The following is a 25,007-nucleotide window of genomic DNA, read 5'->3' as shown; positions in this document are numbered from 1 at the left end:
AACTTCATCAGCCGATGAATGTGATGATCGCCGATTGTAGACGCGATAACCAACTATTCTAGACGCAACGATCGACGGAGCTTCTCACCTGTTTTTGGGTAAGATTAAATAATAATATAAATAATGATTTAGAAATTAAAAAATCCACTGTTAGGTATAGTTTTGAAAAAAAATAAAAGTTAAGGTACTAAAACGAACAAAAAATGATAGTTTAAGTACTAAACGCGTAATTTTTTTTTCTTTAGACTTTTTATCATTTTCTATAGATAAAATTAACTTTTTCTACCTTGATTTTGTTTAGCCGACAGCAACACCGTTTTTTATGATGGTTGTCGACCATCGATTCTCTTCTCTTTATTTCTTTTTTAGTTTTTTTAAGAATAATTCTGCTTTTGTGGTACGTTTATCTCTGTCTTTATGACACGTTTTTCTCTGTCTTTGTAGCATATTTTTCGTTCATTTGACTGTCTTTTTTTATTTTATGTTTTCTCAGGGTTAGATTTGACGACGTCACGACTAATTAATATGACACTTATTTGTAATCTAGTTGATCTTCCTTGCTATGGACCCTTTGACTGAATTTGGATACGCGATTTTGCGGTGTGTAAACAGTTTCTCATGACGTTTGACTTTGATTTGTAGTTCTCAGTGGTATTTCAATAGCTTAATTTTCTCTTGTGGTTCGTTGGCGGAACAGTCAGATTTGCTTGTATCTACTTTTTGTTCGAGTATTTTGGTTGAATTGTTAATATTTTCATGTATGTCCTTATATGATCTAAAGTGGATAATTAGGAAAATATTCAAATTGTGTATTTAATTTACAATAATAGTTATAAACTCTTATTATAATATTAGATATTTATTTATTTATTTTTAATAAGGCTAGTTGATTCTATTAAAAAAATGGTAGAATAATTTATTTGACGTCATTATACCCTATAACTCGGCTTTTTTACCCCACTGACACCGTTTATTTTAATTTTTACTTTTCTAACACCGTTCGACCAATATTTCCAAAACTAGCACCCTTTCTACTGAGTTGGCAAAGGCGCGTCCCCGGGGGCGCGCTTTACCCGTGTTTTCGCTGAGTTGGATGCCACGTGTGAAAGGCGCGTCCCCGGGGACGCGCCTTTGCCATATCAGCAGACACGTGTGGAAGGCGCATCCCCGGGGACGCGCCTTCCATTAAATGTCATTAATGCCCCCATCCGTTTTTCCTAACTACCCCTCCTCCTCCCCTATATAAACCCCTCAACCCTCACTCATTCTTCACACCAAAATCATCTTCTCCTCTCTTATATAACTCAAATTCTCCAACTATTTGAGTTTTAAATTTGTTATTAGTGGTAAGAAATTTTTTTATGTTAGTATTTTTTAAATAGTTATTATTTTTATATTAATATATTTATGTAAATATTATTATTATTAAAATAATATTTATATAATTATTATTATTTAGAATTATTAATTTTTTGCTAATTATATTGTTTTGTCTACAGTTATAATGGAAAACGAAATGCTGTTGCGATTGGATAATGATCATATCTCCAGACATTTTAGCGATATGGTAATATTTTTTATAATTAATGTTAATATTTAAATTTATTTTTATTTTAAAGTTATTATGAATTTATATTAATTTTTACTTTTTATATATATATTATTTAGGATGCTGATCGTATTTTAGAAACTTTTATTAAAAATCCACGTATACCGACACCGGAACGTATTTTGCCATATTTGGCTTCTGCTGGGTTCGGGTATATTGCAACAATTATAGGCGGTTGCAAACTCGAACCTGTCCTAATTTCTGCACTGATTGAGAGGTGGAGGCCCGAGACACACACTTTTCACCTTCCATGTGGAGAGGCAACAATTACGTTGGAGGATGTCTCTATGCATCTGGGGCTTCCCGTCGACGGAAATATGATGTGTGGTATGGCGGATGGTGATTGGCAATCAATGTGCATTGATTATCTTGGAGCTGCTCCGCCAGAGTTTAATGGAGGTAGAATAGCTTTATCTTGGTTGAAAGCTAATTTTGAGGTTTTAAATGAAAATGCTTCAGAGGATCAAGCAAAGGCATGTGCTCGGGCATATATTCTACGAATAATTGGAGGAATATTGATGCCCGACAAATCTCGCAACCAGGTGCATTGTATGTGGTTGCGGCATCTGATCGATTTGATGAAGCTGGAAGATATAGTTGGGGTGCTGCAGTTTTGGCATTTCTCTTTAGAGAAATGTGTCGGGCGACGAATTATAAGAAAACTGCTATCGGTGGATGTCTTCTGCTTCTACAATCATGGGCGTGGTTCCGCATGCCTTTCTTATGCCCGATCGTGAATGAACCATACGTATTCCCCTTATTGTTGAGGTAATTTTCGAACTAAATTTGATTTAAATATTTTCAATTAAATAGGGTGATATTTAGTTTATATTATATTTCATAGGTGGTCGATGAAAAGAAAGGACCATAAAAGTATACCTACTGTTTTAGAGGAAATTCGTTTACTTATTGATACGAAAGCTGGGTCTGAGGTATGTTTTAAATTTGTTTAATTATTAATATTTTAATTTAAAATGTTAGATATAATTAGAATATTTTATTTATTTGAATTGTATATTTATATTTCAGTTTCAGTGGATACCTTATGCGAGCGATGAAGTGAAAGCTTGCATCCCACCCCACCTTAGAGGGTCATTAGAGGTATGGATATCGGTTATACCTCTTATATGTTATGCTATTATTGAGTGGCATCCAGTTGATCGCGTGCTCCGTCAGTATGGTTGTACGCAATATATTCCTGGAGCTCCTAGAAATTTAGACGACGTGCATAACATAGATAGACGGGGAAAGAAAGATGTTAACTGGGTGGTGAGACACAGAGATTGGATTGCGCTTTGGGAGAACCGATATACACTGTTGGCCCCTCGACAATATTACGCTGAAACTGGTCATATGGTTACGGATAACTATATGGACTGGTTTAATGAAAATGGGAAGCCGTTTCTACTTTCGGCGGAAGCACGAGGGGTTAACATACCTAGGCGCCGAGAAAGACGTCAACCGTCTCAATATCATCGTCCCCGACGCGTGGACGGAGAGAAGGCGCTACCGGTTCTGCATCAGTCCCACCACAACATCCTTATTCGTCGATGCCGCAGGGGTACATGCCCAGCCCTCCACTTCATATACCAAGCCCACCAGTTTATATGCCATCTCCGCAGGGTTACATTCCGAGCCCGCAGGGTTACATTCCTAGCCCGCCAGGTTACATGCCTAGCCCGCCAGGTTACATGCCTAGCCCGCAGGGTTTATACCATATGGAGGTGCATATACGACTATTTAATGATCCAGCATATGCTTCATATGCATCTTATTTGGCTGGTGGTGCTTCTCCGCAGACACCTCAATCTTCATCTGGATCACATACATCGATGCCAATGTTTCCACAGTTTCCACAGTTCCCGGGGAGCGGTGGGATTGTACTAGCACTCCTCCAGGGTCGTTATTTTATACAGGCCCTTCAGCCCCTTCAGCGTCATCTGCACCAAATGAAGAAAATGCTGCTGATGATGATAGTGAAGATGAGGAGACTGAAGAACAAGTTCCACGAAGAAATCCTCCACGAAATAGGCAACCACCGCCATGTGGAACTCATTCGAGACGACGACATCGGTGATCCAGTTATATTTAATGTTATTTAAATAATTAAATTTCAGAATTTTATGTAATTTGGTTATGTTATTTAAATGTTTCATGGTTGTTACATACATATTTTTTTTATGTTATTTTTTATTCACATTTAACATTAAATGTTTGATAAATGTTTTTAAAATACAAATTATATTATTCGAAATTTAAAATAAAAATAAAAATAATATTATTCAAATTTAAATTTAAAATATAAATTATAGTATTCGAAATTTAACATTAATTTTCAACTTAATATTCCAATTGTATTCGAAATTAAAAGTTATATTCCAATTATAGTTCACAATACTTAAATTGAAATTAAAGGACTCCATACATATGATTTATCATTAACATATATATTAAACGTATACATTAAAATCAACTTATGTTGAGTTCATCGATCGACGTAATCAACCAAGAGGGGGGTGAATTGGCAATTATTCAATGTCACATTTCAATGCTCATTCCATACAATTTCAATGTCACAATCAACTTATCACTTCACATTTATTCAATTTATCAATAACATTTTATCTAATTTATTCAAACTTCACATAACGTTTTAATTTAAGTTATTCTTAACTTGTTGAACATTCAAAAGAAGTTAAATTTAAGTTATTCCCCGAGGGACATGAGTGACATAATAGGGCAATGATAATATTCTCTGACGAAATACTGGAAGGCGCGTCCCCGGGAACGCGCCTTCACGTGAATAGTGAAATAATAGGTACTGATATATCTAGTGACCCGAGGGACATGAATGACATAATAGGGCAATGATAATATTCTCTGACGAAATAATGGAAGGCGCGCCCCCGGGAATGCGCCTTCACGTGAATAGTGAAATAGTAGGTACTGATATATCTAGTGTCCCCGAGGGACATGAATGACATAATAGGGCAATGATAATATTCTCTGACGAAATAATGGAAGGCGCGCCCCGGGAACGCGCCTTCACGTGAATAGTGAAATAATAGGTACTGATATATCTAGTGTCCCCGAGGGACATGAATGACATAATAGGGCAATGATAATATTCTCTGACGAAATAATGGAAGGCGCGCCCCCGGGAACGCGCCTTCACATGAATAGTGAACCGATTATAGAAACTATTATATGCAACGTATTATAAACTTTCAAAACAAACTTCAGTTCACAATCTTTCAAATTATCAAATTCCCAAACTCTAAATTCTCAAATTCTCTGAAAATGAGTCGTCTTTCTGCTGTTGTTTTGTATGATGGAGAAATTAAGGAAGCTGAAGAGGGGGTTGTTTTTGAGTCAGATCATTATATCCCCTTAACCTTGAAGAGAAACATCACAATTGAGGAGTTAATCACAAAAATTTCGTTAAAGATTCGTGTAGCAGGCCAGAGAAGACTATCTTCACTTCAATACAGATTTCCTACTGAACTTTTTCCGCTCACGTATACATCATTTCAGCTTTCAAACGATGATGATGTTTCTATGATGGTTGATGCTCATATGGGGAGTTCACAATCTCTTATTGAAATGTATGCCACTTTTATTGAGGTTCGTGTAACTCGTGGTCTCTCATATTCCTCTCACTTTGGCATTGCATATCAAACTGATCAAGTTGATAGCCCGACACAACTTATCTGTAATGATTTCACATCATTAATGGCGGATCCAACGCCATATACCATGCCATCAAGTTCAATAGGAAGGCATTCATCTGCAACTGCTTATGATCTCAACCCACGTGGCTTCACCAATAATCCATATGGCAACATCTCTTCTACTTCAAGGGGCAGACATTCATCTGCCAATGTTTTCGACTTACATATGGAAATGCCAACGAGACGACAGTCTATTCACATCCCACATGATACAATGGCCTCAAGTTCAAGGGGAGGACACGCAAGCGGGAACTTATTTGACCTCAACATTGTATTATCGGAGGAACCCTCATCTCCACCAGAAGAACCTCTTCGGGAGCCAGGTGCAGATGGTGCTGAAACGGGATTATTCGTTGAACCTGACTCACCACAGTTTAACGTACATTCTGATGATGACGAGGATGACGTTCCGATAAATACAACACCAGCCGAACTTCCTGCACATATGTATGAGGCTGATTATGATGCAATGTATGAGCCTGAATTTCCAGATCTTCCTGATGTTGGAAACTATGGACTTCAATCATCAGTCAATGACGGTAATTTACATATTGGAATGGAGTTCGCATCGAAGGAGGAAGCAATGATGGCAATAAAGAGTTACAATATTCGTAACTCAGTTCAGTCCCGAGTTGATCGATCTAACACGGAGAAATATGTCTGCTACTGCGTCCAACGTCACAACGGATGTCAATGGATGGTCCGTGTATCAAAGAGGAAGAGGAAGAACAACTTATGGGAACTAACCAGATACAACGGTCCTCATACATGTTGTGCAACAGGTATAAACCAGGATCATCCCAACTTGGACTCCAACATTATTTGTCAAGCAATCATGCCCATTGTGAAGCAAAGCTCTCATATAGCTGTTGCAGTGTTGATTTCTGCTATACAGTCCCAATATGGGTACATTGTCTCATATAAAAAAGCGTGGTTGGCAAAACAGAATGCCATTTGCAAACTTCATGGCGAATGGGATTCCTCTTACAACGAGCTGCCCAGTTGGTTTCATGTTGTGCAAAGACTTAATCCCGGGACAATTGTTGAGTTCGAAACTCAACATCATTACGTGAATGATCGAATGGTTCGCGATCGCTGCCAATTTTACCGAGTCTTTTGGACTTACCCTCAGTGTATTAATGCAGTCAAGTACTGTAAACCAATTGTCCAAATTGATGGTACTTTCTTGTATGGGAAATACAAGCAAGTTTTATTATTGGCTGTGGTCCAAGATGGAAACCGCAATATTCTTCCTGTTGCGTTTGCCCTCGTTCAAGGAGAAGACACTGAGTCTTGGGCTTTTTCCTTAAAAATTTACGTTTACATGTTGTCACCAGGGAACGAGTATGCATTATTTCAGACCGAGGAGCGGGATAAAAGCAGCAATGGACTCTTTGGGTACAATGTATAGACCTCCACATGTTCAACATCGTTATTGTGTCCGTCATATTGCTGCAAACTATTACGGAAAATACAAGAAGAACGATGAACGTCAGTTCGTCGTGCGGATGGGTATGTTACTTTTTCCCAATTTTTCTATCAATTTCTTATTACTTATTTATACTTCATATTAACTATTACATATTCCTAATGACTTAGGTTACGAACTCTTACCTCAAAGGTTTGAGTCGATGCTACAAGAGCTGTTTGGCAAAAATAAGAAAGGGTGCGAGTACATTATGGACATCAGCAAAGAAATGTGGACAAATGCATATGACGGGGGGTATCGCTATGGTCATATGACAACAAACTTGGCTGAAGCAATAAATTCAACCTTAAAGGGGGCGCGTCATTTACCAGTCACGGCGTTGGTCAAAACGACTTATTTTCGTTTGGGTCAACTCTTTGCAAAACTCGGTGGACAAGCTCTTACTTGGATGCAAAACGGACATATTTACCACCCAAGACTAGTAGCCGATTTACAGAAAAAAATGGCTACATCAAATGGGATGTTAGTTACAAATTTTTCTCGCACCCGTGAATTGTTTCGTGTAACCGAAATGCCACGTCCGCTGCAAGGGATTGAAGCTAACTCTTTCAGAGTTAATCTGCAAGAGAGGTGGTGCGATTGTGGTTTCTTTCAAGCACTCAAATATCCATGCTCTCATGTCATTGCTGCTTGCTCACATTCGCATTTGGACTACAAAAATTATGTTGATCCCGTATACCAACTTTCACAAGTTTTCAAGGTATATGAATTTGAGTTTCCGCCCATAGGAAACGAAAGAGACCCAAATGAGATTCAAACTTGGCTTACAATTGTCCCAGATCCATTGCTATTGAGGGACTCAGGTCGTCCAAAATCTACTAGAATACATTGTGATATGGATATTCGGGAGAAGTCAACAGAACAAAAACGATGTGGGCATTGTAGAAACATCGGGCACAATAGAAAAAAATGTCCAGCTCTGTTATCATCATATAACCGTTAACTCTTATGTAATTAAAGTTTTTAAATGAATGTTTTATTTCTAATAATTTAATGTTATTGCATTTATATAATTTGTCAATGTATGTACACCTAAATAATTTTTTTTAACTTTAAATACATAAATATATTTAATATTTATTTAATATAATATTAATATTATTAGTTATAATTTTTACATTATAATCGAAACATTTTACATAATATAATCGAAACATTTTACATAATATATTATTAATTTATAATAATAATAAAAATAAACTATTTATTATAAAACAAAATACGTGTCTGCTGAGTTGGCAAAGGCGCGTCCCCGGGGACGCGCCTTTCACACGTGGCATCCAACTCAGCGAAAAACCGGGTAAAGCGCGCCCCGGGGACGCGCCTTTGCCAACTCAGCAGAAAGGGTGCTAGTTTTGAAAATATTGGTCGAACGGTGTTAGAAAAGTAAAAATAAAAACAAACGGTGTCAGTGGGGTAAAATCACCCTATAACTCTCGTATGGTCATCTCTTCACCTTTAAGTTGAACCCTGACTAATTGTATGACTCATCCACCTTCCCGTCGTCGTACCATTAGCAGGCCTCAGAAATAGGTTGGGTATCATTTGTTGTCCAGAATCAAACTATATCATCAATAACTCCTGCCCCTTGAACCTCAGTATCACTCGTTCATCTACCTTTTGTCTGTCGCTCGTCCTTAAACTTCTTCGCACTTCAGCAATCATCAATTCATCATACAGTATGGAGTTTTTATATCCATGTGCTGTACATTGCATTAAAGCTTTCTGCTACTGATTAAGTGTGTCATGGAGACAGTGACATATTTTATCAGATACATTTTTAAAAGACAACTACTATAATATGTCTTCACTTATGACACGTCATATCAAGAAATAACTTTTTAGTTATTAAATTAAAAAAACAATCTTTTTCAACAATACTATTCTATTAATAGTCTCGTTCTGACCATTTCAATATTATTTATCAATTTTTTTAACAAAATAAACCAACCAACTTTGAAAATAAAAAGAGTTCACTGCCAAAAAAAATTTAACTTAAATCTCCATTATGACTAAAGAAAACAACTTTATAGACTACTAACTTAGTCAACTAAAAAAACAAATAAAGCTTGGAAAATATGTTTGAATCAATAATTTAAGAGATATGATAAAAACAAATAAAGCTTGGAAAATACGTTTGAATCAATAATTTAAGAGATATGATAAAAACAAATATTACCTAATTTAAGACAGGAAGAATGTAATACCTGTCACTGGGACCTAACTTTCGGCTTAAGCATTTGATTAAAGGATAAATTACACTTTAGTATCTAAAGTATTAGTTTTGTTCTGTTTTAATACCTAAATTTTATTTTATTTTCAAAATCATACATAATATTTAGTTTAGGTTTTATTTTAGTACACGTCGTTACCATTACCGGGTATCAAAATGAGACATAAACTAAATTTTATGTAAGATTTAAAAAAAATAAAGTTTGAGTAATAAAAAGAACAAAAAATAATAGTTTAAATATTTAATATGTAGTTTACGCTCGATTATATAACCCAATTGCCGGCTCCTAATTATTCCTTAAAAATATACATTTCAATATTTTATCCTTATATAATTTTTTATTAATTATTTATACCGATAGTAATTTCATGATTATTGTATTGAGTTTTACAAATTATTGATTTCGATATATAATTTTTTATTAGTCTATGTTTATAATATAATATTTGTCTGAAAGACTCTCAACTATTTGATAATAAATATTCAAATACTTCTACAGACGTTGTGCTTGAACCCGAAAACTCTAGGAATAACAATAATCATTTCAACAACTGAGATCATTTGATTCATGTTATATTCTTTTATATATATATATATATATATATATATATATTATAATACTAAATCCACTTTATCAAATAAAAGAAAAACTGTAACACTTTATAAACACATTAAACAACCTGAAAATGAGGAGGACATGCATCGGCATTGAAATTAAACTACGTAGTTTGGATACAACCAAGTCCCTAAACTAATCAAAGTGAAATATATAACACTTCACCACATTTTAAGACTTGGTTTTTTAGGTGGCGAGTGCGTACAACTCAATATTAATAATGTTGTTTATAATAATATCATACACTAATGGTGCGATAAGTAGTGGGGATTGTTGATCTCAATCTACGAAGCTCTTCTTCTCTTTAATGGCCGGATCTTGTAGTAAAACCACTTTGTCTTTGTCTCCAACACCAACCATGTGCAAGTATTCATCATCTTCCCTTTCTTTCCCTTTGAATAACACCCTTTGCTCTCTTGGCTCCATACTTGTCACCAATGACAATATCATCTTCAACTCCCCTGATAATTTAACCAAATTTCCCATCAATATACCATCCATAAATACTAATTCGATTACAGATATTGATATTAAACTTTATGCATTAAACACTTACCGAAAGTGGAAGTTGGTTCGATGGAGATATCGTGCCATTGGGAGACGGTCGAGACTCTAACGACGATCGTCCCTTCTCCGGCACTCGAACCGGACTCTCTCCTCTGAACGAGCATCCCACCGGGCCTAAGTTCCCATTTGATTTCACTGTAATTATTATTATTATTGCAGTTTCCGACGACACCCTTTTGATAACCACCTTTGACGTTGTTTCCTCCATCTCCATTGCCAAACTTGAAGCTGCCTCTGCAGAACTTCTTAGACTTAAACTTCATCATTTTGCTTCTTGTTGTTTGAACAGCTGAGATGGATGTGTTTATCAAAGAGTTTAAGCAGGTATAGAGATGAGAAGAGAAAGTGTAGGGGGTTATATATAATAGAGAAGACAAATCGGATGAATGAAGGTAGCACATGGGCGGTGGGTGCCTATGGAACACGCTTGCTGATTAGCGGGCCAACCCCGCAACACATCATCCAAAACATAGGTCGGCGGCCAAGTATATATTGCTCATCGATTTTATGGATTTTAGGAATATTTCTCATGGGTCTATTGGGATCCCTTTATTTAAAATAAAATTTTATATGTATCAATAAATGTTAGTATTGATCAAAATAAATGGAGATGTATTTAAATTTTAATCTAAATGATACTTAAATTATTTTATATTAATTTATGCTCGATACAACTATGAACAAACATAAACTTTTACGCTAATGTGTAAATTTTAAAAATTTAAGGGGACTAAAATAAATTATCAACAAAAACTATAAAAAAATATCTAAAATATATGAGAATTTATAAGGTTAATCTGATCCAATTTTTTCTACCGCAATATAAAGATGATGGAATATCAATGTGCAGAGAAAAAGACCAAATCCAGCTTGTCTTAGGCTTTATAACTTGTTTATTTACGGTTAAGTTTCGCTAGGTAGGTCTTGTCTTTTGAGATGTCTTGAGGGTTTACTTTTTGATGTATGGGTGGTTAGCTATTTTATATGGTTTGCAAACTCTCAACCCATGTGGGAAGAAGAGATAAGGATTCCATTTTTATCTCTCATATATATATATATATATATATATATATTGTGTTGCTAAATTAAAGGGGTCATTATTTTTCTTTTTTTGTCTTGTTAATTAAATTAATGCAATTACATATTTAAATATTGTCCATTATGAGTGAGTTTCAATTCTCATCATATACTCCTATAATTCTGATGGAAGTTGATAATGACAGCCCACATGTATTGTAAGAGAAAAGACGTAGCAAACATGGACGGCGGTTGAATTTTGGTTTTCCTTATTTTATTCATGCAAAAACTCATTACAATGTAAGCTTTTAGTTTCCGATCACATTTCCTTTTTTAAATAAAATAAAACATCAATAATAGAGAGATCTATATAAAAAAAAATGAAATATAAGGGATTTTATATTATGCTCCACGACAAATCCACGTGTACACAAAACGTACGATCCATATTACTCCACGTCATCAAACCGATATTAAAAAGTCCACCCAATCCACGGCAATGCAGATGCCAAAACTAAAATTCCCCAAAGTACGCCTCTTTATCACCCGGCTGTCACTTTATATTCAAAGCCCATTTCAGTCATTTAATAAATAGATAAAATAATAAAATCTCATAAATACTATTTTTTTTCAACTGCCACTGCGCTTTTCGTTTTCCATTTTTCATTTTCCTTGAACAATGGTGACCAGCTCCGGCGGCAAGGATTGTGATGGACCGTCCCTACGCCAGTGAAGCGGAAGCGAAAAAGGTGGAGCCGAAAGCTAGCGGCGGTACCAACATGAAAACCTTCCAAATTTACCGATGGAACCCGGAGATGAGAGAGCCCTTCGAAACCCCAACTACAAGACTTCAAAGTCGACTTAAAAGAATGTGGACCCATAGTGCTCAATGCCCTAATCAAAATCAAGAACGAGATGGATCCGACGCTCACTTTCCGTTGCTCCTGCCGTGAAGGAATCTGCTGTTCTTGTGCAACGAACATCAACGGCTGTAACGGGTTAGCTTGTCTTACCAAGATTGATTCTGGAGCGTCGGAGACGACGATCACGCCGTTGCCACATATGTTTGTGATAAAAGATTTGGTGTTGATATGACCAACTTTTATAATCAGTATAAGAGTACTGAGCCTTGGTTGAAGAGGAAGAATCCGCTGGCTACGGCGGGTAAAGAGATTCCGCAGTCTAGAAAGGATAGAGCGAAGTTGGATGGAATGTATTGAGTGTATTTTGAGTGCTTGTTGCAGTACAAGCTGTCCAATTTATTGGTGGAATCCTGAATCTTATTTGGGTCCTGCTGCTTTGCTTCATTCTAACAGGTAATCATAATAATGATCCTTTTCGGGGGGGGGGGGGGGATATATATACATATATATATAATATATGGTTTTAAAATCGTTTTTGAAAATATATATATAGTATACAATTTTGAAAATATTGTTCGAAAATATATACAGTTTTGAAAACATTTTTAAAATATATATAATATATAATTTTGAAAATATTTTTAAAAATCTATATAATATATAATTTTGAAAACATTTTAGAAAAATATATAATATATAATTTTGAAAACATTTTTAAAAAATATAATATATGATTTTAAAAAAACATTTTTGAAAAAATATATATAATATATAGTTTTGAAATCATTTTTCGAAAATATGTATAATATATAATTTTAAGATGTTTTTGGAAAATATATATAATATATTTTAGAAAACGTGTTTGGGTTTTGAAAAATATTTTTTTTCGAAATATATATACATTTTTATTTATTTTTATTCTTATTTTTATTTTAATTTTTTAGGTACAATAAAGTCCATCAGGAAGCCCAATCGGGTAAGTCTGACCCTACAGACTCGGATTAGGTGGGCCTCACCTATCCTAGAATCCTGAAATTAGGGTTTTATATCCAGCCAACGGCGTCGCACGGGAGTGCGGGTGGAGTCACACGCTCGAACATATCGAGCACCGGCCGAATTTCTCAACCCTTAAATAAGGAATCAGAACAGTAACCGACCGAAGATAGGGACTACCATCCCTAAAACTCCGGCCAACAATACATGAAAAAATCGAAGCAAGTAACCCACGAATCCCCTCCCGATTAGGACTAAAAACAACCTAAAATCGAGGCTCCGACGAGACCAAGCAAAGGACAAGAAGCATACAAGAGAAATACTATAAAAAACCAGCAAATAACAAGGAAATCATTCCCAAGCTATAACAACAGAAGAATCCACAACAACATCGAATAAACCCGAGCAAAATACACCAAAAATATCAAAACCCCAAAGTAAAAATCAAAGCAAAAAAATAGTTCAAAGTAGAAAAGCAAGGATATCATCGGTTGCAAGGGAAGAGTCGCCGTCGAGGAAAGCAAACGGCCTCCAAAGAATCGAAGGGTCGCTGGAGCTAAAATGTAAAACTGAATAATTTCGACTTAGATTTATGCCGAGGGGATCTTATTTGATGATTTGATCGGTAAGGTTAGATTGGGGGTGGATAGGGCTTTCGAACGAGTTAGGATAGAGTGCTCCGGCCACCGGGCGACGTCGGCCGGAGCGATGGTCCATACGACGAATTTGACACCGACTGGTAGTCGGGTTTCGACCAGTTTAGGAAGGAGGGGAGAGAGCTAGAGAGAAGGGAGATAATATTGAATGTGAGAAATGAGGAAAATGATAATTATTTTGGGTTTCAACGACTATTTATAGGAGACCTTTGTGTAATTACAAGATTTTTAAATTATTTCTGTCGTCCCTGAAGGTTTGATGTGTAATTCATTTTGGTCACTTACCGCAATTTTTCCTATGAATTTTCAATTAATTCGATTTAGTCCTTGTTTCTAATTTATATTTTTTGCAATTTAACCCCTCTAATTTTTATTTTTTTTATTGCAACACGTATTTAGCATTAATTAGGTCCCTTAACTTTAATTTTGTTTCAATTTTATCCTTTCATTTTATATTCTTTTTTTTTTAATTTTTTTTTTATATTTATTTCACGATCTAATAATTTTTGACTTTTTTAAGGGCACTTCTAATTGATCAAAGGTAAGTAATTTGAATCGAGTCTTTAAATTTTAATTTTAATTTTCGCAATTAAGACAACCGAGAAATTAAAATGGTACCGAAAGGGTAGTTCAAGGGTGTTAATCCTTCATTGACTGTACCCGACTCCCAAATCCATCGCATTTCCGGTAAAACACATATCATGTAAGATGGTGTCTGATCAATCAAATTTTTCATAAAGAGAACTGCAACAGATGATAATGATGATGAAGATTATTGATAGATAGTTGTCCTACGAACCCTCCTAGCCACAATTGATTAGAAAAACTCGATAATCGACTCTAACCAGTCCTCCTAATCGAAATGAGAAGGCAAACCGGAGTGTGAAAATATTCCTCACAAAGAAATTAAAAGAACTTAATGAAAAGAAGCTTCGAAGGCACAAGTTAATCAATAATTGTAAAAACGAATTATTTTTGTATTATTAATAAAGATAATAGTTCTACTTGATGATTTCATCATTTGAATCTTAAAAAAGATAATGTTGCCTTCGGATAACATTATCTTTATTATTTTATATAGGATGTTGCCTTTTCAAACGTTCCTGCAACAATATCTTTTTACCTCAGATATGTTCTACTTGATGATTTCGTCATCTGAATCTATAAATAAAATAAAAGTAACTTTGAGTGTTGTTTGCTGCTGTACTTTTTGTTCCTGAATAACATTGAATTTTTCTTCAGGCCTCTGAAAAAGGATGGGGAACATTGTAAAACTTAAATGAATTTATATAATTCATTGAAGAACATAATCATCATATATAGCACAGTAAATGTAAAGCAGATGGTTTATATTGAGACTTACCTGTTTTCTTCTAGCAGCTCTTTCTTCAGTTCTCAAACTGAAAGATGCAAATATACCAGGTGACCGTGATTTGTTTCTGCAGCCGCTCAAAATCCTTGAACAACTGCCAAAAACAAAACAAAAAGAAAGTTATGACTTCAAAGTCCCTTTTGAATAACCATTTACAGGTAGTTAATTTGACTGAACAATTCGCAGTAATCAAAGAGAAAAAAAAAGTGTCTTACTCTGTTGGAAGAAAGCTCCATCTTCCATGGGCTGTTTTGCTGACACTGGCCGAGGAATCAACTGTTGTTCTAGCACTGTAGTGCATGCATATGAGATAGGGGTTTTAAAGATAATGTTCCAAACGTTTCCTAGTTCCAGTAACTAGACTCTTTTCTTAGTTTAATATCCGATTATACCTTCGGTTTTCAGACCAAGGGGTGGCTGAGGATTGTTTCAGTTTTCCACTTACAGAAGCCTGCAGTACATAAATGAAACCGAATTCTTCAACAGAGTACTGAAACTAGAACACAATAGTAGTGGAACCTTGTTTGGAGTCCTTAAAGGTGTTGGACATTCTTTACATGCTTTAGAGTTTGAGTCGATTCTTGAACCATCAATCTTCGTGATGATTGTGGAAGTCAATTTACTGAGTTCTTTGCAGGGATGAAGTCAATAGGCTTGTGGCTTGATTTTGGTGGTGATCTCGTTCTTTCAGATATACCAATTGCAGGCTTCTTGGCCATTGGAGTGAGATTGTTTCCATTGTCGGGACGAAGTGGAGCTTTGAATTTTGCAGGTGAAGATGGAACCTTGGATGTCCTTGCATTAGCTGACACCTTTGAGGAAGAATGTGAAGGTTTCCTCTTGCTTGTTACCTCAAATTCATCTTGATTTGTTTTGCCATGCTGCATCACAGCAGTAACAATGTAGAGGTTTCTCCATTTGAGTTCCTTCACTGAGCTCCAATTCTTTATTATATTCACCAGCTGACACCTTTGAGGAAGAATATGATGCTTTCTTCTTGCTTGTTACCTCAGATTCATCTTCATTTGTTTTTCCACTCTGCATCACAGTAGCAACAACGTAAAGCTGTCTTACTCGGATTCAGGTACTAACATATCAATATCCCAAGTTTTTCATATAATTAGAGGATCATACTCATGTTCGAAAATATATCAAAACAAAGAGTGACAGAGAATGATTTACCTTAAGTAGAGGCTTCTCCATTTGAGTTCCTTCACTGAGCTCCAGTTCTTTATCATATTCAGGCAGTTTTGTCTGGTTAACTTGAACACAATTGTTCTTCACGTGGGTTGTTTCTTTAACGTCCAAATCTCTAATTTCAGCCTTAGAAACAACCCCGTTCTTTTCAAAAGATTCATTGTTCATATTATTATCCAAAAGAACCCGGGGTTCATCAACTGAATCAGCTCCTACACCCATATTTCTGCTCCCAATCTTCACAAATTCTGAACTATTCTCTTTTCATTCATAAGTGGAGCCAGTTTCTGCACTTGAGGGCTTGTCTTCTTGGTGAAGGGCCTCAGTTTCAGTAGCAGCAGCAATTTTAGCTTGTTCGAGCATGGCGGCTGCTTTCCTAGCAGCAAGGGTCTTATAAAGAGCTTCAAAGAATGCTTTCTTTTGAGCCACTGAACTAGGCCTCGCATATCTCTCGGCTTCTTCAACATATTTGTTACGAGAAAACGTCGACCACTTCTACCAAGACAAGGATTCTGACATGAATCTCCCGAATGATATAGACTGTCCAAGTTCATGAACCGGGTTTCCCTGAAGAAAAAAACCCATTTTTGAAAATTTGGAATGTTTTTGAGTTCAAAATATAAAGGAAGAATCTTTAATGATTATGAATGAATTATTTAGCATAATTTTATATGATAATGCATGGAACTGACCTCCTTGGAGTCTCCCATGTCTGTTTCCAAACCACAAATGATCCATATCTTTAACAATTACTCTATGCAGTGTCTTCCTTCCACTGAACAATTGAGTGAGAAAAAAAAAACATTTAAATTTGAAATTCAAATGATAATAGTACTAGTGGAGGCCATTGGAGATGAAAAAAGTGAAGTTCAGATTTTCAGACCAATATTTTATTATCTAAAGTGGGGTCATAAAACGAACGAGCTTCCATCCTTAAACAGGAGAAAGATTCAGCTTCATCTTGGGGTCCACTTGTTGAACAACTTCATAAAAAGTATTTTAACGTCTTTCATAATTTAAGGGCAAACCCTTATTTAACTACCCATCTATTCTACGATTTTATTTTCATCACCTAAATATTTTTTAAATTATACATAATGTTATGTTTTGATTACTTATGTTGACACTTAAATTGACGTATTACTATGATAATGCCACATCATTAAAAAAATAAAAAGATGATCAAATTAACAGTTTTATTTATTTTTTAGTGATGGGTGACCAAAATGTGGCTCTAGTTATGATTTTGAAACAAAAAATTGATTACTTATGTTGACACTTAAATTGACGTATTACTATGATAATGCCACATCATTAAAAAAATAAAAAGATGATCAAATTAACAGTTTTATTTATTTTTTAGTGATGGGTGACCAAAATGTGGCTCTAGTTATGATTTTGAAACAAAAAATAATTAAATGACCAGAATTGTAAGAATAGATGAGTAAATACATAATTTATCCTTAATTTAAAGAGAAACCCAGATATTTGGGGCAATTCGAATTTGTATACAGAACAAAAACCAACACTATACACGTTTTCAAGTTTGGTCTGTATTTGGAAATTTTTTTCAAGCAAAAGGAACATATATGCTTTCGAACTTAAATTTGCACAATGATTTTTGGCATTTTCCTGAACACGAAGTGAAAGATGTTAGGTTTCCATGGATGTTCCAAGTTGAACAACCAGTGGTTGAAACATCAAAAACTATGTCCACTTCCAGGGATTTGGGGATTGCATTGTTGGGAATTCTTGTAGGTTTTGCTTACAATCCGCCATCAAAATCATAAGCCGGAAAACACCACAGTAAAACAGCAGCAGACTTTCGGGTTTGCCGATCACAGTCGTTCGATTTTAAGAATCATGTATAACATCTTCTCCTGTTTGTGTTACTTGTACCTTTCGATGTTCTCTTGCTTGTATAACTGGAAAACATCACTAACATGACTAATGTAAAACCTATCCCGGAAACACCCATAGAAGAATGATCCAGAACCTTAAAGTACTAAAGAGTTCATTCAGAACTTCAGTAAGAGATAATTCTCGAGAATGATTTCTGTTCTTTGTTCTCTGATTTTGGATCGGATAAGGTAGTTGGGTCAGGGTAGTTTCTTCTCTTGTGATGCAGACATAATGCTTCGTTTAATGTTTTTGCTCATTTGACGGTAAGCAGGTCTCATCGGTTTGTTCAAGTGTTGAAGGATCAGGAGGGTCTGGGAACATATCCCCGGCATCGGTTCCCCATATCGACATCTCTCCAGTTCACCTTATCAAAGCTCCAATTCCCGACTTTAAATTCCAAGTCATAGTGGAAAACTCGGTACTTCACACTGGGTTGAGGAACATTACCTGGATATATTAAAATTAAACGCAAACAGCAAATCAATTCATCAAAGCAGAGATGAGTAGAAGTTGACTGAAAATGATACCTCAGCTGCACCGGACACTGATCCACCGAGATGCGTATATATATCTCCAGTTATGTTTGTTGCATAATGAACTCTGTCAGCTCAGGCCTCCCCGGTTTTAAGCAACGACAGCAGAGTGAATTCCTGAAGATTATCAATATGAATGATTATAACACCTCCAACACTGTCGCAAGAATCAGGATGGCCGGTATGAAGTTTCACAAGCTCATTGTAACATCCAACAAGGTACCTATCATGCAAAGCCATAAAATAAGTAAATCAAGTTCATCCAAACATAGAGGGAATAGGATTCACAAACGGTAATCTAGAAATAACTTGAAGAAAGACGTTAATCCTTGTTCTCCTTGACTTACTCGTAAGGGGTTTAAACGGCCACGTGCTGCATTGAACTCCCACGGTGTAATCGGGCCTCTAAAGATCATGTCAGCATCAAGAATAGCTGTGAACTCTGCATCAACAATAATGGCTATTCCAGTGACCTGATTTAGGAAGTGGGTTGGTCCTCAGAACATGGCAAAGATAACAGACTCCAAATGGTTAACACTAGTTAACCAAACCCTTCTCCAACTATTCATGCTCAATAAACCGATTATTAACCCTTTTATTCTTCAAAATCCGGTCAGATTCCTTTACCAGGTGTAATATTTCTTCCTCGCAACTAAATTGGATCCCATTTGCATATTCTACATTTACTTGAACTCGTTTTTAGTATTATTACAGATATAAAAGCTACACAACATGAATCATAGAAAATTTACTCGCTCATGCCATGGAAGAAAAAAAAAAGGAAAGAAAAGAGATTAAGCAACATATCATTCTGATTATCTGAATATTTCAAGAAAAAATGAAGGGTTGGAGCAAAAAGAATATTAACAGTGACTGCAACAAAAATGGAGTTACAATAGCCAAGTTTGAATCACTCCATTTCCAAGTTCCTTAACGATTTCTTTTGAACTCAACATGTATCATATAATAAAATTGGAGCTAGAAAATTAATAAATTCATTATGTGTTTTAAAAGAACGAAAAAATGAAAGAAATCATTGTTTAGGGATAAGTTTGTTAATTCTATAAATTAGTAAGGACTTGGATTATAATTTTTGTTGTGACAAGGATAAGTGTTTAAATCATTTCAGAGGAAAATTAATCGAATAATAATATGTAATTTATTCATTGATATTATCAGTTGCTGGATATAGTAATTAATGTACATCTGTTTCATTTGTTATATATATATATATATATATATATATATATATATATATATATATATATATATATATATATATAAATAAATTATAAATTTTCAAATGTAATAAAATTATAAACATATTATTGTAACCCTACCTATCACATTTCAACACTTCTTCTTATGTTTATTACTTTTTTTTGTATTTATTAAATTTATTTTAGTTTATATAATATGTTTTATCGTATCAAAACTTATAATAAGATTTAGAAGTATCTAAATGATCAATCATAAAATAGTAGTACTTGACATATTGTTTTTTTTTTGGTGATTCATACTAAATAAATAAATAAATGTAGTGGATGATTAAGAATCATAATGAAAAAAAACCCAAATATTTCTTACAAGTTAACTTCACCCTAATAAATTAACAAAAACAATTAAGAAATTTTAAAGGTCAAATTGTGTCATCAATCCCTATACTATATTTAAATTATAACTTTAGTTTTACTCTAACTTAGTCAATTTTTTTTGAATTTTTAAATTTCAATCTCGGTCTAAACCTACATAGACAATAGAATTAAATTATAGGATTTAAAATAGTGAAATTAAAGAACAATTACTAAAACTTGTGTATAGTACAAGAACTAATATTAAAATTTAACTTAATAAATTTAAGAGTAAAATATATAAATAGCCTCCTAAATATAGGATGCTCTTAATTCAATAGTCTTTTTCTTTAAATATTCAATTAAGCCCAATTCTCTCACAATTAAGCTTAAACTTGTGTAAGAGTTTAATTATACTATCAAATCGATCCACATATATCTTGTGTAAACTATCATACGTTGACTTAGAAATTCGGGTAATTATAGTATTTAAATGTGGTTGGCTAAATTTTTAGAATTAGGATCAAATTAAAACAAAGGGTAAAGTTTGAGGATCAAATTTATTATAATACGGATCTTATTAACCGACATGTCACATACCGTTAAATTTTTAACAGCATCTGACTATCATTTACTTTTTTTTAAGTCGAATGAGTATTTTGTAAGTTTTCATAATCGAAAGACTCAAGAAAAACGACATATAGTTGAAAGATCATTTATATACCTTACCTTAAATTTAATAATTATTAGTTGGATCATTTATATACCTTACCCCAAATTTAATAATTATTAGTAATATGATGGAGTTGTCAGCAGGCATAGTCTAACACTTAGTTAATACTAATAGTCAAGATATATATACCAAACTGATGTTTGATTTTCATTTTTAAAAGAAAAATGACTTTGACGTGTAAATTGCTTAGTGTCCTAACTTATTAGGCTGTATTAGCAAACTAAACATTTTGTATTTTTAAAAGGTTAAAATCACCTAATCATTGAAAGTTAAACTTTTCTATGGTTGGGTTGGTAATGTCTGCTTTACTTTCTCCACTGCTCTTCCTACATCCGACAGATTGCATAATCAACCATTTTATCTGCAAGTTGTTGTTTTAATTTGTTTTTTTTAAATTTTAACCTTAATTCATTTAATAGAAAGATAATATAAATAAATCATAGATGCTAAAAATGATTAAATTGAGGGTTTTTATACTATTAAAATTTAAAAGTTTTCTCTTTCCCTTTCACCTTAAAAAATAAACATATTAAAGGTTTTTATACTATTAAAAATTAAAAATTAAAAATTAAAATTTAATCTTTATATTTTATTTTGTTAAAAAATTGTCTTTATATTATTTTTTATTTGAAAATTTTAATACCTCCTTTGACTTCAGTTCAGCTTTACTATTAATTGTTGATCCTGCATATATAAAAATGAGGAAATGACTTTTTTAACCTATATATTTATAATTTTATCAATTTCATTCTTAATTATTAAAAATAAACAAAACAAATTACCATTGATTAAACAATAACTAAAAAGAATTATCATTAGTTGGTAAAAGATATAAACTTACATGACTAAAATAATTTAATTTACTACTTTTCTATAGATGTCATATCAGTAATTAACGAGAAAATTAAATAAAAATTAAATAAAAATCAAAATAATTAGTATATAATTTAATTTATAAAAATATAAAGATTAAATTTGAAATTTTAAAAATTCAAAATTCAAAATGGTATAAGAATATTTGGCATATTTCATTGAGGAAGTTGTATAATATATATACACCGATCAGCTTGCTTAAGCAAAGGATGGTATTTGTTTTATAATGATTGTCAAATCTGTCGTTGTAATTAGTTAAGTTGTCCATTCATACCATTTCTTAAATTGTACAAACAATTTGTATTTTCTGTTCCCATTTCTGGGCAAAATATTTTGGATGGGGTGATGAAAAAAAGAAGATTAATTGATATAAGATATTGAAAAATTATTTCAAACTAGAGTAATATGAATAGTGCACGGTGGATGACGTACGAAACACAACGTGTCTTTAGTTCCGTCGAGGAAAACGTATGAACTAGAGTGCGTCTTTAGATTAATTGATGTCTTATCTTTAGCACTGTAACAAGTGTTCTAATCGAAAAAATAATTTTCTCAATAACTTATATCAGCTAATTTTTTTTCCAACACCCCATTCAAATCAATTTACCCCATTTTTGTCATCTTGAGGTTTGGTTTAATATTCATAATCTCTATATCTATAATATATTATAAATATAGAGATTACGAATGATAAAAATATATGATACCATATTTATATTTTATTTTAAAATTTAGTAAACAAACTCAATTATTACCAAGTAATCATCATCTGTAGAATTATGATAAATCTAAATCAATTTTTAATTAAAATTTGAGTCAATATTTAATTAGATGATATATCTATTTAGTTTAATTTTATTAATATAAAATATGGTCTTTAAAAAAAAAGCAAAAAGTTCGTATAAGATGAGACTTTATCATGATTATATAGGATACAAGTTATTATCCCATGATGTGTGAGAAACTGGCAATACAAAAAAGATTTTTACAGTTTCACTATTACGTATCAAATCACAGAGAAAACTAACCTAAAAAACATCACTTTCTTGATAAACACAAACCATATTCATCGATCTGAATCATTTTTCTTTCTTCTCCTGTGAAATTTCGAAAGAAAATTATGTTTCAAATACCTATTTGGGTAATTTCCCAAGGAAGAAACGGATTGTCTTCTTCAACAGGAATAAAGCTATCATCCCATGACAGAAACGAATCAACACAATCAACCCATTGCTTTAAACAGTCTTCTTCTTGAGCCATTGAAAACGAAGACGTGTATGAAGAATGATCCAAGTCGAAGCCTCCACACAGCACGTCGTAGTCCTCTAAAGTCACTTGAATCTCTTCAATCTCCTTGCATGTGGATCCAGAAATAATTTCCGAACTTTCCTCGTGTTCTTTTTTACCGTCGGTTTTCTCGCCATTCTCGACAGGCTTGTGTGTCGCGGGGTCCAGACCAAGAAGCTTCAGCTTCTTCTTGATTTTGGTATTCCAGTGATTCTTGATTTCGTTGTCTGTTCTACCAGGAAAATGCGAAGCGATCTTAGACCACCTGAAAAAAAAAAATAAAAGTCGGCGATTATAACAAGGGACACAAATCTTCTAGATGTCTAAATCCTCTAAGAAGAATAATACTCCTTTTACTACTAAGATTATTTCACGAACACCGCGATGCATTATGTTCTTACCTGTTTCCGAGATGCGAATGAAGTCGAATAATCTGATCTTCTTCGGATTCCGTAAACGACCCTCTCTTAAGATCTGGTCTAAGATAATTTATCCATCTTAATCTGCAACTTTTCCCGCATCTTAAAAGGCCTGCATACAAGAAGAAAAACTCAACGTTTTGAGACCAAAAAAGCATAACCGCAAGCACTTGATATGCAAGAATAAGAACATTACCGGCAAGCTTTGGAACATTTCTCCAGCAAGGAATAGTTCCATTGTTGAATATAAAGTTCATCAGCTTATGATCTTCCTCGATCGACCAAGGACCTCGTTTTAATCCAACTTTATCACAACATGGTTTTCGTCCCATTTTCGAAAGGAAAAAAGCCTAGAAATCTAAAAAGGGTGTTAAGATGCTTCTAGCTGATGTTGAAGAAGAAGAAAAATTAAAGATGATGTCTTGAATTGAGACAATGGAAATGGTCGTCCAGATATATATAAATGAACCAAACGTTGGTCGTTTTCGTTGACAAATTTTATTCGTGCAAGAAGCCATTCTTCTCATTGGTTTGGATTAATTTATGATGAAAGGTTTAAAACAGTTGCTGGGATTTATCTTCCTGGACCCTTGTTGATGCTGGAGAGATTCCTTCACCTTATATCCAATGTGACCTCAAATTCCAACCATCAACCTATTATTTACATTATAAAAGTTGAGAACCAGATTATATGAATAAAAAAATTAAATTATAAATTTTAGGGTAAGCTACACAAATGGACATCGAACTTTTAGGGACCCAACTTTTAAAACTTGCAATACAATCATTGAACTGTTAGTTCGTTTTCAGTCAAGTCAGTGATGTTACCTCCCGTTAGTTTTGTCTGACATGACGTGTTACTGTTATTTTTAAGCTTAATAAATAATCTTTTTAACCCATTTCAACTTAATAAAATTTTTTCCTAACCCAAAATTAATTGAAAACTCTAAAAATTAAATTGGGACTAAAATACAAAATCAATTACAACTGAATCTTTTTTCCCTGTTTCGAACCCTATTGGGACTAAAATCACATCCAATATGACAAATAGTAATTCCAAAATATGAAAAGCCCCCAATTTCATATTCCAAAAGATTTAAATAAACTTCAGACAATTACGTAACACTTGAATCAAATCAGAAATAAAATTTCTAAACACATCAGAAACAACAACTTATCATTCACCACAATTGAACAAACCTTCGACTGAGTCTTCTCTCCCTCATTTTCATCCACTAACAGTCGATAATATGGAAAAAAGAAGAAGCCTAAATCAGAAAAGCCAAATTAAACATAATTTATCTATGTCATTTGATCAGTGAAAGAGTTTTAAACCCTTTTAACTT

General features: G+C 33.8%; 2 protein-coding genes and 2 pseudogenes across 2 annotated transcripts; 1 reads left to right on the top strand and 3 right to left on the bottom strand.

Annotated features, from left to right (window-relative positions):
* Nucleotides 1-9,767: 9,767 nt before the first annotated feature.
* On the bottom strand, nucleotides 9,768-10,586 carry LOC120122983 (BAG family molecular chaperone regulator 2-like). The gene is made up of 2 exons (XM_039142004.1): nucleotides 10,235-10,586; nucleotides 9,768-10,139 (listed from the first exon to the last, which is right to left on the bottom strand). Exons 1-2 carry the CDS (start codon nucleotides 10,509-10,511, stop codon nucleotides 9,958-9,960), a joined length of 459 nt encoding a protein of 152 aa, XP_038997935.1. The 5' UTR covers nucleotides 10,512-10,586; the 3' UTR covers nucleotides 9,768-9,957.
* A 1,374-nt stretch (nucleotides 10,587-11,960) lies between these two features.
* LOC120123014 lies at nucleotides 11,961-12,582 on the top strand (annotated as a pseudogene).
* Nucleotides 12,583-14,873: 2,291 nt separating this feature from the next.
* Nucleotides 14,874-18,596, bottom strand: LOC120123041 (annotated as a pseudogene).
* Nucleotides 18,597-18,853: 257 nt separating this feature from the next.
* Nucleotides 18,854-24,002, bottom strand: LOC120123040 (myb-related protein 315-like). The gene is made up of 6 exons (XM_039142052.1): nucleotides 23,858-24,002; nucleotides 23,644-23,773; nucleotides 23,089-23,507; nucleotides 21,726-21,766; nucleotides 19,088-19,251; nucleotides 18,854-19,001 (listed from the first exon to the last, which is right to left on the bottom strand). Exons 1-6 carry the CDS (start codon nucleotides 23,991-23,993, stop codon nucleotides 18,854-18,856), a joined length of 1,038 nt encoding a protein of 345 aa, XP_038997983.1. The 5' UTR covers nucleotides 23,994-24,002.
* Nucleotides 24,003-25,007: the final 1,005 nt, after the last annotated feature.

The sequence above is a fragment of the Hibiscus syriacus genome, unplaced genomic scaffold (genome assembly GCF_006381635.1).
Source record: "Hibiscus syriacus cultivar Baekdansim isolate YM2019G1 unplaced genomic scaffold, ASM638163v2 tig00110388_pilon, whole genome shotgun sequence".
Lineage (NCBI taxonomy): Eukaryota > Viridiplantae > Streptophyta > Magnoliopsida > Malvales > Malvaceae > Hibiscus > Hibiscus syriacus.
The sequence above is the reverse complement of the archived record's forward strand: the minus strand, read 5'-3'. Positions and strand labels throughout refer to the sequence as shown.